General features: G+C 38.1%; 3 protein-coding genes across 3 annotated transcripts; 1 reads left to right on the top strand and 2 right to left on the bottom strand.

The window, feature by feature from the left end:
- LOC104728755 (uncharacterized WD repeat-containing protein alr3466) lies at positions 10,494-11,951 on the top strand. The gene is given in 2 exon segments (XM_019232432.1): positions 10,494-10,694; positions 10,696-11,951. Coding segments are annotated over 2 exon segments (1,176 nt in total). The 5' UTR covers positions 10,494-10,638; the 3' UTR covers positions 11,816-11,951.
- LOC104725520 (ribosomal RNA small subunit methyltransferase G) lies at positions 13,236-15,682 on the bottom strand. Its single transcript, XM_010444190.2, has 7 exons — positions 15,420-15,682; positions 15,019-15,211; positions 14,809-14,918; positions 14,230-14,308; positions 14,085-14,152; positions 13,906-13,972; positions 13,236-13,445 (listed from the first exon to the last, which is right to left on the bottom strand). The coding sequence occupies exons 1-7, from the start codon at positions 15,627-15,629 to the stop codon at positions 13,333-13,335; spliced, it is 840 nt and encodes a 279-aa protein (XP_010442492.1). The 5' UTR covers positions 15,630-15,682; the 3' UTR covers positions 13,236-13,332.
- On the bottom strand, positions 15,780-17,435 carry LOC104725519 (uncharacterized protein At5g50100, mitochondrial). The gene is made up of 8 exons (XM_010444189.1): positions 17,271-17,435; positions 17,011-17,162; positions 16,772-16,879; positions 16,624-16,680; positions 16,473-16,538; positions 16,325-16,385; positions 16,202-16,248; positions 15,780-16,109 (listed from the first exon to the last, which is right to left on the bottom strand). Exons 1-8 carry the CDS (start codon positions 17,392-17,394, stop codon positions 16,071-16,073), a joined length of 654 nt encoding a protein of 217 aa, XP_010442491.1. The 5' UTR covers positions 17,395-17,435; the 3' UTR covers positions 15,780-16,070.

Below are 17,445 nucleotides of genomic sequence, written 5' to 3'. Positions count from 1 at the left end.
ACTTTGCATGTTTAGGAAGTTTTTGCATCATCCTGGCATACATTGTGCATTTCGGAGTATTTCAGGTGTCTAGGAGACGTTGGAAACGCGGAAGATCGAGCACGCAATCGAGCCACTCTCCGCCAAGCAATCGAGCCACTCTCCATCAAGCAATCGAGCCACTCTCAGCCACGCAATCGAGTCACGCAATCGAGCCACTCTCAGCGACGCCAATTGAGCCACTCTCAACGGTACCAATCGAGCCACTCTCACCCAAGCAATCGAGCCACTGTCTCCCACTCCGACTCGATGCACATGTCAGGAAGACGTTCTGTCTTGCACGCTTCAGGAGATTCCCAAACCGACGCTTCACCTTGTCGTTTTAAGTTTTAGGGATTTACATGTTTTTACTATAAATAAGTTTTGTTAAGTCTTGGCTGGGGAAATCGGATATATCGTATTGTTTTGTTTTCCTTAAGGTTAACCTAGCCACCAAATACGTTCTGAGACTTTGTATTCCGATTTCATTGAGATTATTCAGTTTTTGTATTGGATTCCTTCTACAAAGTTGTTCATCTTATTTTTATCTACCTAAGAATGTTTGTTTCAATGTTTTCTATGTTTGCATCTTTGATGATGATTTTCGGATCTGAGTAGTGTGGTAGTTCTTGAGGATGGGATAGATTAGGTGGAGGATCTTAGGATGTAGAGTGTTTAAGCTTTGATTTGTATGATTCCCTTCTGGACTAGAGTTAGAAATAATTGTTTCTCTCTGATCAATTTGAACTAGGTTTTAGACATTTCCGCACCCAAAAGATGTTCGATGAAATGTCTGACCAACTATTGCCAGAGACTTACGTTCCTAGCCTAAGAGATTAGTTGTCTAGGATGTTTATTGAAGTGAATGAACTTGTTTTTTCATGCCATGCTTGATCATGTTTCTCTAGCGAGATTGGATTAGCTAAGAAGTGATATTCATTGTTTAGGGATGGTTTGCTTGTGGCATGTTAAATACTCTATGGACCTATTTCTTTCTGATTTTTATTACATTCCTGAGACTGTTTCGTTTCTTGCCTTTTTAGTTCATGCTTAGACTCGTTTATGTTTTTATTCATTTTCGCTTCTTGTCATGCATTCTCGTTTCTAGTTCTGTGACTCATTATCATTTTTTATTGTCATCATTTTAGAACTGTTAGACAAACACTCTCTTTGAATTGGCTTGACTTGTGATTTCTTGATTGCATCTTAATTGTTAGTAAAGTTTCCAAACTGGATTGACACCTTAAGTATTACAACTGCATAAGGTTAATTGAACCTGCTAGGACATACAAAAAGCCTAGTATCACGGGCCTAGTGAGAGGACGTGAGGCCCATTAAGGAAGGTGAGCCCATGGACTAGGATTAGACATGGGACCCACTAAGAGGTGGCGGTCGGGGCGTTACAAGTGGTATCAGAGCTGGACCCAGATGAGTGTGGAGTCGAGTGGGCTCACACCGTCGGGGGTGACGGTCTTGGTGCGCAACGTCCTGCGATCTGTTAGTGGGGGTTAATTGTGACACCCCGGTTTCAGGGACTTGCGGAGAGGTCTAAAATAAATATTTGGCCACCTATGTTACCAAAGTGCACTTATCTTTTCAGTCAAGGGTCCTGAGAGAACTCCAGTGTTAAGCATGCTTGAGCTGGAGTAGTCTCAGGATGGGTGACCTTCCCTGAAGTGACTGTCGGAACTGTGCGAGTGAGGACAAAACACAGGAAAATATCATGTGGTGATTTGTAGGGACAGTAACAAGTACTTAAAACCTCCCTGACGTAGAAAACCGACCGTCGGATATGGATGGGCTCACGGACCTAGTGAGAGGACGTGAGGTCCATTAAGGAAGGTGAGCCCATGGACTAGGATTGGACATGGGGCCTACTAAGAGGTGGCGGTCGGGGCTTTACAAGTCGTTTGTGTTCATTCTTGTAGTATCGTGTTCTGAAAGAGATTGGTTAAGCTGGAATATATTTAGAGGAAACACAAGGACGTCAATTAAAGAGTGGAATCAACTCATGCATATATGAAGTAATAAATTTTGCTGGAAAAGATTTATTTATTTATTTATTTTTTATTTTTTTCAAAACACAATATTTTGTGTCAACTAGAGATACTAGGACAAGAGGTTTAAAAATATAGTGAACCCTAATATAAGAACGAACTCCAATCAACTAGAAGAAAATCAGAAACAAGAAAAAAGAGAACGGAAACGAAACGACACAAACAGATTTAACGAGTTTAGGGTTCGATGTGAGGCGATGATACACCGGAATTCACTATACTTCAGCTCTAAGACTATCTACAATAGAGGAATGGTAAAACTTTCTTAAAAACCTAAAAAAATATATTTTTATTACACTTTTTCATTATTTATTTATTTTTCAATATCTGTACCACTAAATAAATAACACCTGTTGAGAAACGTTTTTCAAAGTTCTCTAACAAAAAATGGTACTCCTTTTTTTCTCTTCTCTTTTTTCTTTTTATTATTTTTTAATAAATATATTTACATTAGCAACTTCCAGAGCAACCTCCATTGAGAATGCCCTAAACTTGAGCTTACACACGTTTGTTACAATCGCTCAGATCTCTATCTTTCTACAACTTGTCACTTCTCTCTACAACTGAATCGACACAAAAAAGAAGAAGAGCTTAGACACTCATAAGTCGTCTAACAAACCTTCACACGTGCAAACGTGTGACAAGTGAGAGATCGGAACGTGTCAACGTACCAGTGAATGATTGAGCCTAAACCGGACTCATTTAAACCAACGATTCTCAAGCTGAACCAGCTTCCAGAAACCCTTTGTTTCTCTCGGAATGTTTCGAACACTTGGTTAATTCCACATTAACCTTCTGATCTTCAGACTACACCCTTCTAATATGTTGAGCATGAGTCTTGAGGATCAAGTACTTAGCAGGGTTTTGAACCAATTGCACTTGCATGCATACGAAAGAAAACAAGACTGTGTCCCTATCTAACAAGAACTTCAAAATAGAGGACCACAAAAGCTTAGATGAAAATTTGGATGTGTTCCTAAAGCAGGTTGCGGACTTAGCTAATCTAGATGTACACATGTGAAGAAGACCAAGTTGTTCACCTTCTACACGGCCTGCGAAAAAAATAATATGATTTGTAGTCTCAAACCAATCTGTTAAAATCAGATTATATATGCGAGAGCACATGGAGAGATGATAAACACTAATGCTTTGCTTCTTCTTATGTTGGATTACTTTTTGTGTGTTTTAACATATATTGATACTTATAAATTCAATCAGTCTATAAAAAAAAGTCCACCACCTTGTGTCGCATATCATAATAAACATTATATATTTATATCATCATTAACCTACCCTTAACTCTTTATTATTTATAAAAGTATACTTAATTAGACCCACCGAATTGATCTGATCTATATGACCAGCTTGTTAACGGTGGAAATTACCGCAAGTCATTGTCTGTGACCATGTCGCACTTAATAAAAAATAACTTGGCGCATCCTTTACTTTTGTTATAGCTTACACGTACGGTAACCTATTATGATATCGTATCAACAAGAAAAATGACTTAAATATACGGAGTTATCTTATGGGTAATCATATTAGTTATCTTAACTTAATTTTCTCTACATAAATCACCTGTCTTTCAATAATATGAGTATTACAATCAGTAATCACCTACGTACAACTCACAGAAAACACAATGTCATTGGTGTGAACTAAAATCGTTATACCCCGATAATGTGAGTTAACATCACACTCCCGTTGTATGTGGCCTTTCATGCCGCTCTTAACTAGAGGGTTCCCATGCCGTGAGATCCACCTTTATTTGACAGCGAGCGCAGCCCACAAAATAAATAAAAGATATGAAAGAGTCGAGATGCGCTACATCACGCTGTGCTATTAATCCTAGAAACTCGGCAAAGTTGATGACTAAGCATGCATATCACCACAATGTTTCTTTTGTTGTTTGGTCCGCACTTAGCATAATACTGTAAATTATTTATTGCCAACAAGTCGTTCATACTTAAACTGATCGATCTTAAAACACATTTAACTATAGGATTTTTCTCATGATATGAAAAAATAAATATAATTTGATGAAATATTTTTACAAAAAAAAAAAAAAACTTTTTATAATGGCGACAGTAAAGGCGATTTCCTGGCGGTTATCTTCTCTGCTTTGTTCTCGCTGTCGTGAAAACGGTTGAGTTTTGGTGGCGCGGCGGAGTGGGTTTCGTGGAGGTTCTCTCCCACTCCCTGGCGATTAGTTCCATATTGAGTACCACGTCTCAATATGTGCCAGTTATCTTCTCAACCGCTCTAAGCGAGCAGTATAAATTGGATCTTAACCCAAATCTCAATCCATCAACTTCCTTCTCGATTTCTATCAAATTTCTCTTTCTGTCTAATTACAAAGCTCTCCAAATCATGGCTGACAATATCCGCAAAGCAATGCAAGATATCGACTTGGGTGCTGATGATGTTCCGATTGCTTTACCAATTGAAGTGGTCAATCAAGCCGCTGCGGCGAATCGGTTCATATTGATGGGTCGTCCGGTGATCCCAAGGCGACAGAACCTTCGCTCAATTGTTGCTGCGCTACCCCGTCTTTGGGGACAGGGTGGTTTAGTTCACGGTCGTATTGTTGAAGGGCGGCGGTTCCAGTTTGTCTTTCCTTCTAAAGAATCCATGGAAATGGTCCTACGTCGTGGTCCATAGGCTTTTGCGGAACGAATGTTGGTACTCCAAAGATGGACGCCGCTCATGCCAATGGTGATGCTCAACTACATACCTTTTTGGATTCAAATCCGAGGTATACCTCTCGAATTCCTCAATCAAGAGGTGGTCGCTCACATTGGTCGGGCTTTGGGGCAACTAATGGATGTTGATTACATCGAACATGCTGCAGCTCAAGTGGAGTATGTTCGGGTTCGCATCAATTGGGATATCCATGACCCATTACGCTTTCAGCGTCATTTCCAATTTACTCCTGGTACTAATACGCTCTTACGGTTCCGTTTTGAGCGACTTCGGGGGTTCTGTGAAGTCTGTGGGATGCTCACCCATGATTCTGGCAACTGTCTGGTCCAAAATGGAGGCGGTAATGACTCTTCGGATGGAGATAGTGATGATGACAACAGACCTCTCCCACGAGGCCAAGCCAACCGAGGGGTCAAGATCCGAGAGATAAATGTTGAAGAACACTCGGACGAAGACATGGATCATGCAGCAGCTCAGGAGAATAATGGTCCTGTTGATCAAGATGATGAAGATGATTATGTCTTCGAGGAAATGGGTAACCCCAGTATGTGGGCGAGGGAAATGGACAACAACGAATTGTTCAATCCTTATCCAATTTTCCCAAATTCTTGTGGTGACATTCTAGGTGTGGAACACATCCCTTCCTGTATTAGCAACCCCATTGCATACGAAGGTGATTTCACGGTCTCAGAACCAGATCAGAATGACGACACTCCACCATCTCGCAAGCGGAAGCATGATGATTCGGATGAAGCTGGACCAAGCAATGCAGTACCAGACAAGATCGAAGATTCAATTGCACCTAACAGTCCCAACGAGAACAACACCAGTGGGAGGCGCGGTGGGCCCAGAACCACCACTTCCACCATGAGGACAACCTGCTGGAACTGTCACGGTTTTGGCATAGACCTGACGGTTCGACGCCTTAAGGAGATATCTCGGATGTATCTCCCGGACATCATTTGCCTATCCGAAACAAAGCAGCAGGATGATTACATTCGTGACAAAGCCTGTGAATTAGGATTTCCCAATTATGTAACAGTTCCACCTCTAGGTCTTAGTGGAGGTTTAGTTGTTCTTTGGCAGTTTTTCAATCCCCTAATCTTGTAGATTGCTTTGTTAAAAGTAATGAAGGTGATTTCCATTTTTCTTTTGTCTATGGGCATCCCAATCCAAGTTATAGGAATGATGTTTGGGAAAGGATAGAGAGAATAGGAATTAATAGAAGGAACTTACCTTGGCTTATAATGGGGGATTTCAATGATCTTCTCAACAATAATGAAAAGAAAGGGGGTCGTTTAAGACCAGAAGCTAGCTTTCAAGGTTTCAGGAACATGGTTAGAAATTGTGGCTTCACTGATCTTAAGTCAGATGGTGATAGATTTTCTTGGGCTGGAAAAAGAGGGAAACACTTTGTTACCTGTTGCTTAGACAGAACTATGGCCACGGCAGAATGGCATGCTTTATTTTCCTCTTCAGAAACTCTATTTCTTGAGTATGGGGAATCAGACCATCGACCTTTGGTGACAAACATTTCAGACAAAAAGGAAGAGAGAAAAGGATGGTTTCGGTATGATAGTCGTCTAGTGAATAGAGATGGCTTCAGAGATGCAGTTTTAGCAGGCTGGATTGGAAATCAAAATCAGGATTCGGGTACAACAACACTCTCTGATCGGGTGAAGAATTTCCGGACACAAATTTCTAGATGGAAGCGACGAAACAGAACTAATGCTGAGGATAGGATCGCACAAATACGAGCTCAGTTGGAAAAAGCAATCACATCAGGAAAATCTACACATACAGAAAGGCAACGACTTAAACGTGAACTCAATCAAGCATACATTGATGAAGAGATCTTCTGGAAAATTAAAAGCAGGAATACGTGGACTCATGTAGGTGACAAGAATACCAAATTCTTCCATACAGTTGTTAAAGAGCGACATGCCCGAAACAAAATTCTCTCCATCACAGATAAAAATGGGGTTTATCGTCGAGGTGATACTGAAATTGCAGAAGTTGTTGTTCATTATTTTGGAGAGCTTTTTCAATCATCAAGACCTTCATCAACTAACCAAGATGATGTTCTCCAGAATTTTGAAAGTAGAGTAACGGCTGACATAAATGAGGATCTAACTAAAGAAGTCAGCATTGCTGAAATCAAAAGAGCAGTTTTTAGTATAGGGAAACATAAAGCTCCTGGACCGGATGGTTTTACTGGAGCTTTTTATCATCAATTTTGGGGAGATATTCAACACACCATTATACATGAAGTTCGAAGATTCTTTGACGAAGGAAGAATGGCACCACATCAAAATCACACCAATATTTGTCTTATCCCAAAATCAGAAGCACCAACAACCATGAAGGAGTTCAGACCAATCGCTCTTTGTAATGTCAGTTATAAAATCATATCCAAGATTCTGGTAAATCGGCTCAAAAAACATCTCTCGGGAATCATATCTGAGAATCAAGCAGCCTTTACTCCGGGAAGGATGATCACAGACAACAATATCATAGCACATGAGATTTTTCATGCATTGAAGGTGAGAAAGAGGCAGTCTAAATCCTACATGGCGATAAAGACAGACATAATGAAGGCATATGACCGACTGGAATGGAGTTTTTTAGAACGAGTTATGCAGTATATGGGTTTTGATAGACGGTGGATCCAATGGATAATGGAATGTGTTTCTACGGTTAGTTTTTCTGTGATGATAAATGGTACACCTCATGGCTCCATAACTCCAGAAAGAGGGATTCGGCAGGGAGATCCTCTGTCTCCCTATCTATTTATTCTCTGTGCAGAGGTATTATCCCATATGGTTAAAAGTGCAGCGACATCGAGACAATTGCAAGGCATGAAGATAAGTGATCATGGGCCATCCATTACTCATCTTCTCTTTGATGATGACTCATTTTTCTTCATGTTGGCCAATGATAAGTCTTGCAAAGCAATAAAATAGATCTTAAGTAAGTATGAAGAGGTTTCAGGGCAAACAATCAATCTAAACAAGTCGGCAATAACTTTTGGATCAAGAGTTAAACCAGCAGTAAAGACAAGAATGCGAGGCACTTTGGGTATTCATAACGAGGGAGGTGGAGGTAAATACCTTGGTCTACCAGAAGAGGTAACACAGAAAAAAGCAGAAATGTTCCAGTTTTTAACTGATAGAGTCAAAGCAAGAACACAAGGATGGAACAAAAGATTTCTATCAGCAGGTGGAAAAGAGGTTCGTCTCAAGTCCGTTGCTATAGCACTCCTAGTCTATTCTATGAATATTTTCAAGCTTCCAAAAGATACATGTGAAGAAATCAACTCTGTCCTATCAAAATTCTGGTGGGGGAGACAACGATACTAAAAAGAACATGCATTGGTTTGCATGGAATCATATGGCAAGATCCAAATCAGAAGGAGGCATGGGATTCAGAGACATTGAGCATTTCAACCTCGCTTTGCTAGGTAAGCAATTTTGGAGAATACTTCAACATCCAACCTGCTTAATGGCTCGAATGCTTAAAGCAAGATATTTCAGTGATACATCAATACTGAATGCAACCAAAAAACGAAAAGAATCTTTCGTTTGGAAATCACTTATTCAAGGTAGAGATCTTCTCAAACAAGGTATGCGATTCATTGTCGGAGATGGCTCAACGATCAATGCTTGGATTGATCCATGGCTTCCTTTACATCCACTCCGACCACCTCAAGCAGTTAGTCAACAAACGGAGTTTATTCTGGTTAAGGATTGGATTCACGCAGATACTGGCCAATGGAATGAAGAAATTATCCGGGAACAGGTTGTTGAAGAAGATGCAAATCTAATTCTCTCGCTTAAACTTTGCAATCAGAATCATCAAGACATTTTAGGCTGGCATTATACGAAGAATGGGATATACACTGTTAAGTCTGCGTATTGGTTGGCAAATCAGTTGTACTCTGATCCACACGTCCGGCCACCACCAGGCAACCCGGCTCTAAAGAACAAAGTCTGGAAACAAGATACAACACCAAATATCAAACATTTCCTTTGGAAAATACTGTCAAAGTCTCTAGCAAGTGGTGAGAATCTACGACTAAGACACATTAGTACTCATTCTACCTGTCAGAGATGTTGTCAAGCAGAGGAATCCACACAACACATTTTGTTTGAATGTCCATATGCGCAAATGGTCTGGCGAGCTTCAGGTTTACCTCTGAATATTATTCTTATGCCAACAAATTCTCTAGAGGATAAGATGGAGGCTATTCTATCTGGTTTTATTGCACAAAGTGATCATCTCCTACATCAACTGGCTATTTGAATCCTTTGGAGATTATGGACGAGTCGAAACTATCTAGTCTTTCAGTAGTGGAGTTATTCATGGTTTTCAACACTGGTTAAAGCAAGGCAGGATGCTGAGGAATGGATACAAGCACAAGAGTATATTCAAAGTTTGAACTGTGAGATAGTTACTCCTGGTCCTATAAATAGGACTGCAACAACTACCACGATATGGCAGCAACCTTCGATAGGTTGGATAAAATGCAATTATGATGGCGCTTACAATACAGTTACAAGACAATCAAAGGCAGGATGGATTTTGAGGAATGAAAGAGGAGTATTCAATGATGCAGGACAAGCTACTGGAATTATGACTACATCTCCTTTAGATAGTGAACTACAAGCTCTCCTCATCGCAATGCAACACAGTTGGTGTAAAGGTTTCCGAAAACTAATTTTTGAAGGAGATTGCAAAAGCATTTCAGAGATTCTCAATAACAAAACTCTTAACTTCGGGTGCTACAACTGGATAAAGGAAATCAACTATTGGAAAACCAGATTTGAAGAAGTTGACTTCACTTGGACACCAAGACAAAACAACCGACCAGCTGATTTATTGGCAAAAACTTCTTTACCAGATAATAGTTCTTATAATGTTTATTCATGTATTCCTACTTTTCTTCTGCATGATCTAAGATGTAATAACTACTAAGTTTTCGTAATAAAGAAGCCGTTAAAAAAAAAAATTGATGAAATATTAATTTAACAAAATCAGTTATTTTAAAGCTAATAAGCCTCTCTACCTACACCTATTATTTTATCTAAATTTTGGTGTATTACAATATAATATTGTGATGATAAAAATGATGAGGATGAGGAATTTCATGACGATGTTGTTAGTTATAATACAAGTTTTTTTTTTCATTAGTAATTTTTTTTATTCATCTTCCTTTTCACTAAATAATCATTATTTTTTTTTATTTTTTTATTAATTTGATACAATCATTCAACATTGCGAAGAATAGTCATAAATATTTTTGTGGCCAAGTTGAATATTTCAAAAGTTAACCACGTACTTACCACAAGATGAACATATATGATTATTTAGTCTCCGATTGGCCACAAAGGTACTTAGTCTTTTCGGCTACCAGTTTGTGGCTAATTTCAGTTTCCATGACGGTGGAAAAATTGTAGAATCAAACACATCCAAATTGTGTAAAAATTCAACACATGAAACACAAATCCGAAGTTAAGCAAATGTAGTAAAATACTAATCTAGGGCCATCCTTTAACCTTTTTCTCCACTTCTGTGACAGAGAAATCTACCGAACAAGATTGTGTCAATAAAATATAACATTTTAAACTATATATTGCATCCCATCACATTATATATTCTTTTCGTTTTCGGTCAGATTTGCTTACAATGTAAAGGGTCCAAATTGAAAATATATTAGAATAGTCCTAGTCTTGGGAGCCAATCGTTGTTTCCACGACTACTTTTCCCTCAAACTTCATCCTTTCTATTCACCAATCCTTTTTTTCTTTATATTACACCTCCAAGTTTTGCTCATTGGCTCCATCTTCCTTCACAAGCAATAATGATACGACGCCACGAATCCGAAGAAGAAGAAGAAGATTTTTCTCATGAATATCATCAATTCTTCTTCTCTACAACTTCATCGATGTATTGCCACTCTTGCATGTCATACATCATCCTACATTTCATCTCTAACCCTTACAGGAAAGAGACTTTACACAGGCTCCAACGACGGAGTTGTCAGATTGTGGAATGCAAAGACGTTAGAAACGTTAGCGGAAGCATCAAGCACGGGTGATGTAATAACAGAAGAAAGAGGGGGTGGAGGAGCAGTGAAATCTTTGGTAATCTTGGTTGATAAACTCTTCACAGCACACCAAGATAAAAAAATACGTGTGTGGAAGATAAACGACGTCGTTGAAGAAGAAGACGTGGGTGGTAAAAAGTACATGCATTTAGCGACGATGCCAACTATGAGCGACCGTTTCGTAAAGTGTTTGATGCCAAAGAACCAAGTTGAAATAAGGAGGCACAAGAAAGCTTCATGGGTTCACCATGTAGACGCCGTTTCGGGTTTAGCCTTATCAAGAGATGGAACGCTACTCTATTCTGTTTCATGGGACCGGACACTTAAAATCTGGCGAACCACCGATTTTAAATGCCTAGAGTCTTTCACTAACGCCCACGATGATGCAATCAATGCGGTGGCATTATCCAAAAACGGAGATATATACACAGGATCTTCTGACCAGAGAATCAAAGTGTGGAGGAAGAACGTCTATGAGGAGAATGAGAAGAAGAAAAAGAAGAAACATTCTTTGGTAGCAACATTGTTGGAGCATAATTCGGGTATAAACGCATTGGCACTAAGCGGTAACAATGGCTCTCTTTTACATTCGGGTGGATCCAATGGATCAATATTGTTTTGGGAAAGAGACGAAGGTGGAAACAATGGCGTTGCTGGAATGCTAAGAGGTCACACAGAGGCTGTTCTATGCCTCACGGTTGTTTCGGACATACTTTGTAGTGGGTCTGCAGATAAGACGGTGACGCTATGGAAATGTTCTGCGACTGATTATTCGTGCTTGGCTGTGTTAGAGGGACACAGAGGACCAGTTAAGTGCTTGACCGGAGCAATTCGTGATTCCGGTAAACCATCAGAGACTTCTTATCATATTTATAGTGGAGGACTTGACTCTCAAGTTAAGGTTTGGCAGATTTTGGTGCCAACCTCATAAAAGAGTTACTTTATCATTCAATTTTGGATTGTTTCTTTTTCCTATATTGATAAGTTGACGGGTTTTTGTGTGAGTTTATCTTTTGGGATAATAGGTGAACAAGTGTGTAATGTGTGATGTTGTACTATGTTAGTTGGATAAGAAGAGGACTCACACTATAATATTTGATTTGACAACGAGTCCTGCGTTCTTATGATAGTCAGAATCTATCAAAACCAAGTAGGTAAATATCTTTGTTAAAGAAGTATATTATATTGGAGCAAATAGCATATAAAATATATGCAAAGTAGGACAAGTAGTTTGTCTAATCTTCTATTATTTCTATCAAAAAGTATATTAAAGAATAATTAAGAGAAAAAGCATCTCTTTACAGGATTTGCTTTAGACAAAAGCAGGGTTTACATATATATTATTCCCCTTATTCGTTCCTTGTGGATCATTTAACCCCATACCAGGCTACTACTACAAAGTAGAGAACTCAAGCTTTTTTGCTTTTATTCTTTTTTCAGGTAATATATGTTAATGGATATTACTAACGGATATAAATGGCTCTAGTTGGTCCACATGACTACAACAAACATATATATGACCGTAGACAACAATAGCATCCAAAGACCAAAATAACGACCATAAGACTGAAGTACACGTGATGTGTGACAGTAGATACGGGTACGAAATTTGATTTTAGTATCGGATACTAAGATTTTAAATACGTGACACTATCCACTAAAAAGACAAAATAAAAAAAAAGGTTTATGAAAACACGATAGACAAATGGAGTAAATAATTGGGGAACAACACTGAAGAGCAGGAAAGGAATAAAAAAGAAGAAAGCACATGGCTACAATGTATGATGTCATCCACAAATATGACTGGATCCTACTCTCCTTTGGTTACAACTTACAACATTCTGTTTTCTTTTTAATATTCTCTAAATTTTGACCTAATTTGAATAACTAAGACATGATGGATAAGTTAGGTATCCAAGTCATTTTCAACATTACCATTTCCCAGATTACCACTAAAAATGAAACACATCAACACCAATGTTAACAAGCAGCGCACTCACCAAAAAGAGACGAGAATTGTTTGCTGTGTACACTTTTTCAACGGCTCAAATTCAGAACGAAATAAAATGACTGCATGCCAACTACAATTCTTTAGGCTAACCAAAGAATGAAGATGCAAAAAAAAAATGGGTACAATGTTGACTCTATGCTCCACATGACATTCAAGTTTGGTCACCTATCAACTTTAGTTTGAGCACCCATTTCATCACTAAAGATTCTCAACAAATGGCATTATCGTATAAGAAAAGAAAGAAGAAGAATCAACACTAATTCTAGAAAAAGAAAAGCTAATTCATTCAGAGGTGAGGTCTACTACATTAACTCTTCGAAACAAATAAGCTAGACAGATATTAAGCTGGCAGCAGAAAACGAACTCCAAGTGAAGTGATATAAATGTTGCTTTTAATTTTTTACAAATCAAGGTTAAAGGAAATGATTGAGTACAATTTACAATGGTAATTTAGACGGAGTACCTGCTTCACGTGGATATTTTTTTGGGGTGGAGTGATCTTTACGACAAACAACCGTTGTCCTCTGTCCGTATGGGCTATGTGAATCCACTGCAGCGCATTGTGACACAGCAAAATTTATTCCAAGCAAGCATATTTGACAAGTCCGATTATCGAAAACTATAAACAAGAAATGTAAATCATTTTATCCACAATTGCGCTGCAGGTTTCCTGGTAGTTCCAAACTCTTACCACACTTTTCTACCTTATGTCTACTAATTCATCCAAAAATCACAGCTTTCTATTTTCCCCGAATTTCGTAGGCTTATATTATTAATAAAAGTTTTATTTTAGCATATAATTATATGAAATCAAACATTTCCCAGCTTAGCAAGAGATGCATCAGGAGTAACCAAGATAACAAGGGTTATCCTCTTCTGTAGCATTGTTATAACGTTCACTTTCAATAAAGTACAATAACGTATTTATTCCCTCCTATGATATAATGCCAGACATGTAAGTGTCTTCAGCTAAACTTGTTAACATATATATAAGCCAAAAGAAAACATACCTGGACTACTTTGTAATATGGAACCACCCAACATACGAACTGCATTTTCTGCATTTTGAACTTCCTCCTGTTTTTTTGACAAAACCATGAAACATTTAGGTTAAAAGAACGGATGCAGAAAACATAACGGCTTCAAAAACATAAATCGAAAACAATATGTCACAAATGAGAACTCCTACCTTAGGGTCATGACCCTTAGCAGCTACAAACAATCCACCAACCCGAACCAGAGGAAGACAGTATTCAGCTGAAAAAATCATAACAAACAACTTAGATTCACTCTGACCACTAGCACTACCATGCTTGAACTTGTAACAAAAATACCTAAAACTCTCATCTCCGCAACAGCTCTTGCAATAGCCAAATCAAACTTCTCTCTATACATAACATCGTGCCCACAACTCTGTTCTATAACAAAAGTAGGACAATATAATTCAGAGTCACCTTACTGGCGATTATGTCACAAAAGAATTACACAAATAGGAGCACAGCTAGGGAGTGAGATTTATTTAGCAGTCCCGGATTACGAGAAGTGTTTTTCTCAATCATGAATCATAATTTCCAACAGAAGCTTTATATAAAAGTGTAGTTCGAGAAAATAACATTCATTAACAGATCAACATCAAATATACTCCAATTTTACAGTCTAATCCAAGGATTTGATTGAACCATTAACAAATTATCATCTCAGGAAAGTCTCTCAGCTGTTTCTTGCATGTAGAGGATTAAGTTAAGTTGTCAGCTAAACATACAAAAAACAGAGTTACTCCAGAACGTCAGAAACTGCATCTAAGTTGAGATACCATAGATACTAGCGAATCCAAGAGTAGGAGTAGCCAACTAAACTAGTGAACCAACTATTACAGAAACTCATCCAAAAATTGAAAGAGGATAAAACTATACCTCTGCTCTGCCCCTAACAATATTCACATTTGTAAGCCCGGTGACATTCACAACGTGCTCCAAGAAAACACAACGCTTGTTTATCGACTCCAGTAGAGTAACTCTCCAATCTAAAATACAAGAACTTAGCTTATTACTAATCTGGAACACCATAACAAGCATAATCTGACAAAAATTTGCATAAACATATCTGAAGCTAATGAGCAGCACCTGGACAAGCAATAGCTAGAACCAACCCAGGAAGACCAGCCCCGCTTCCAACATCAATTAAATTGATTTGATCAAACAAGTCATTGGAATGCAAGTTGTAAGACGTCTTTATAGGAGGCAATATCGCAAGAGAATCTTCGATATGTCTCTCCATTACTTCTTCAGCTTCTTTAGTTGCTGTAAGATTCATCTTCTGCACATTCACAATGCCAATTCAAACCCACAGAGCACCATTGACATAAGGACTTACAACGAACACTTGGTGGGCAATAAGCTTAAAAGCTTTCAATTTGATTAGAAAAGCACGAATCTTTTGCAGACAAGTGATGCTCGAGAATGATTCCAAAGATCCCAACAAGTTAATTCAGCAAAAAGGTCAAGAGAGAGAGGTAGAGATAGACCTGGTTCCATTGGAGAAGGGTGTCGACGTAGAGATGGATTTGGTCTTGTTGGCTAGGACTGAGGCTTTTGAAACATGAAGTTGTTGTGCTGACGGCAACATTAGTGAAGGCGTTGGAGTGAAACCTCCTCCGAAGAAAAGTGTGCGATTTGGTGCATGGAAGGTGTTTGATTAAATGCCCCAGAGAGAGAACATGTGAGACGCACTGCATTTCTTTTGTTTTTGGTTTTCCCACAAACTTGCGGGAATGATGGAGATGCGTAATGTTTTAATTTATCCAGTTGATAAGATTTGATTAATTATACAAAAAAAAAATGAAAACAATTGTTTAAGTTTAAGACATTATTATATGGCTCTGGGGGAATAAATACTACAATCTTATATTCTAAAATGTATTTTTATAACATTAGTAAAAAAACTTGGCTAACCTTTACAAAAAAACAATACCATATAGGAGAAACCTCTACAGTTTCAAATTTGCTGTGAAATGTTCATATATGATGTATCCTGATTTATGTAAGGGGCTTTGTATCAAATACATACAAACGCTCACACTCACATAAAGCTGGTAAGGTAAAGAAGAATATGCAACTCCAAACTGGTTTTGGTATATGATTGTAAACAATTCAATGAGTATCAATGTGAAGAGAATTCACATCTTGCACGACTTGCTTTCACCACATGTCTCTACCTGCAAACACAATTACATCGTCGACCGGTTTCTCCAAGTAAGATATTGCAATTGGGAAATTGATAGAAATGAATGTTTTACTTTGTCACTACCTTATCTTTCTTTCTTGCTTCAAGAATAGCTTCTAAAGATGGCCTCCCTAATTAACAAAGATATCGAGTTTTCAACGCATAAATAATCAAATAACCTTGAAAAAAGATCTAAACATATTGCACCTGTGACCTGAAGACGATATTTAGCCCAAACATCATACACAGCATCAGCTAACTTCCCTATCTGCGAGTAAATCACGCGTTATCCCGTTAACCAGAGCGAGAAAGATTCTCTTGGATTCAATATTGCAAGAGAGAGAGAGAAGCTTACTGGTTCATATTTGGTGATAGAGTAAACCCATCCAAGCCCAACCTCTTCATACAGTCTCCTAAATGCCTGAAAACGTTACACCAAATCGTGAATACGGTAAAAAAAACATCAAAAATTTGGCCTAAACTTAACAATGATGCAATATACTTACCTCCACACCCTTAACCACGTTACCATCAGACTGAATGGCATGTATTTGCCCCATTACCTAATAAAGATCTCGATTAAATCGGAAAGCTCAGAACACCAAAACAGAGAATGAAACAAATTGAAACAGATTAATAGATCAACAATTTTACTGTTTTGTAATCAAGCCCTTGGTTATCTTCCGGTGAATAATCGATGGAACTTATGTCCACAAACTTAATAGTTCCATATTTTTCATTCCTTTCCAGAAGCATATTGACCTTTAAATTTGCCAAAATAAACAAGAAAAATAATTCAGTTTTAAGAACTCTTCAAATGAATGAACATAACAGCATAAACAAGGAACATAGTTTATATATATATATATATATATATATATATTATTAGAGACCTCACGCATACAGAGAGGACAATCTCCATCGTAAAGCATTTTGATTTTCCAGTTTTGAGGTTTTGGGGGATCATCTCTGTTCTTCAATGGTGTTGTAATAACAGGATCAGTACTTGCTCCTCCTTGTATCGCCCTAACTTGGTATTTAAACCCTACAAGTAACAACAAAAATTTCCGTGATCAATGCAAATTGTTCTGTATCCGAAAGAACCCTATATATATGTTAAATATCTTAGGACAGTACATGTAATAATATGTACCTGTAGGGATGATCCGAGGATTGAAACTGGGACTGAAATGGTTTGATAATGATCGAAGAGAAGGGTTTCTTCGGTGCTTCCATATTGTAGATGCAGCAGCAACAGCAGCTCCTCTCGTTGCCATATTTTTTTTTTCTTCAATGGAATTTGATTTTGCTTTTTTTTTTTTTTTTTT

Source organism: Camelina sativa, chromosome 11 (genome assembly GCF_000633955.1).
Source record: "Camelina sativa cultivar DH55 chromosome 11, Cs, whole genome shotgun sequence".
NCBI classification, from domain to species: domain Eukaryota; kingdom Viridiplantae; phylum Streptophyta; class Magnoliopsida; order Brassicales; family Brassicaceae; genus Camelina; species Camelina sativa.
Note: the sequence above shows the minus strand (reverse complement) of the source record. Positions and strands in the feature narration are given on the sequence as shown.

Excerpts from the sequence above, each read along its gene's own strand:
- LOC104725520 (XM_010444190.2), bottom strand. The coding sequence starts at position 15,629 with ATGCAGTGCGTCTCACATGTTCTCTCTCTGGGGCATTTAATCAAACAC. Across the intron at positions 14,919-15,018 it reads TCTAGCTATTGCTTGTCCAG|ATTGGAGAGTTACTCTACTG; the intron begins GTGCTGCTCATT and ends CTTGTATTTTAG. Across the intron at positions 14,309-14,808 it reads TTGTTAGGGGCAGAGCAGAG|AGTTGTGGGCACGATGTTAT; the intron begins GTATAGTTTTAT and ends GTTATAGAACAG.
- LOC104725519 (XM_010444189.1), bottom strand. The coding sequence starts at position 17,394 with ATGGCAACGAGAGGAGCTGCTGTTGCTGCTGCATCTACAATATGGAAG. Across the intron at positions 16,539-16,623 it reads ACGTGGTTAAGGGTGTGGAG|GCATTTAGGAGACTGTATGA; the intron begins GTAAGTATATTG and ends TAACGTTTTCAG. Across the intron at positions 16,249-16,324 it reads ATATCGTCTTCAGGTCACAG|GGAGGCCATCTTTAGAAGCT; the intron begins GTGCAATATGTT and ends TTTGTTAATTAG.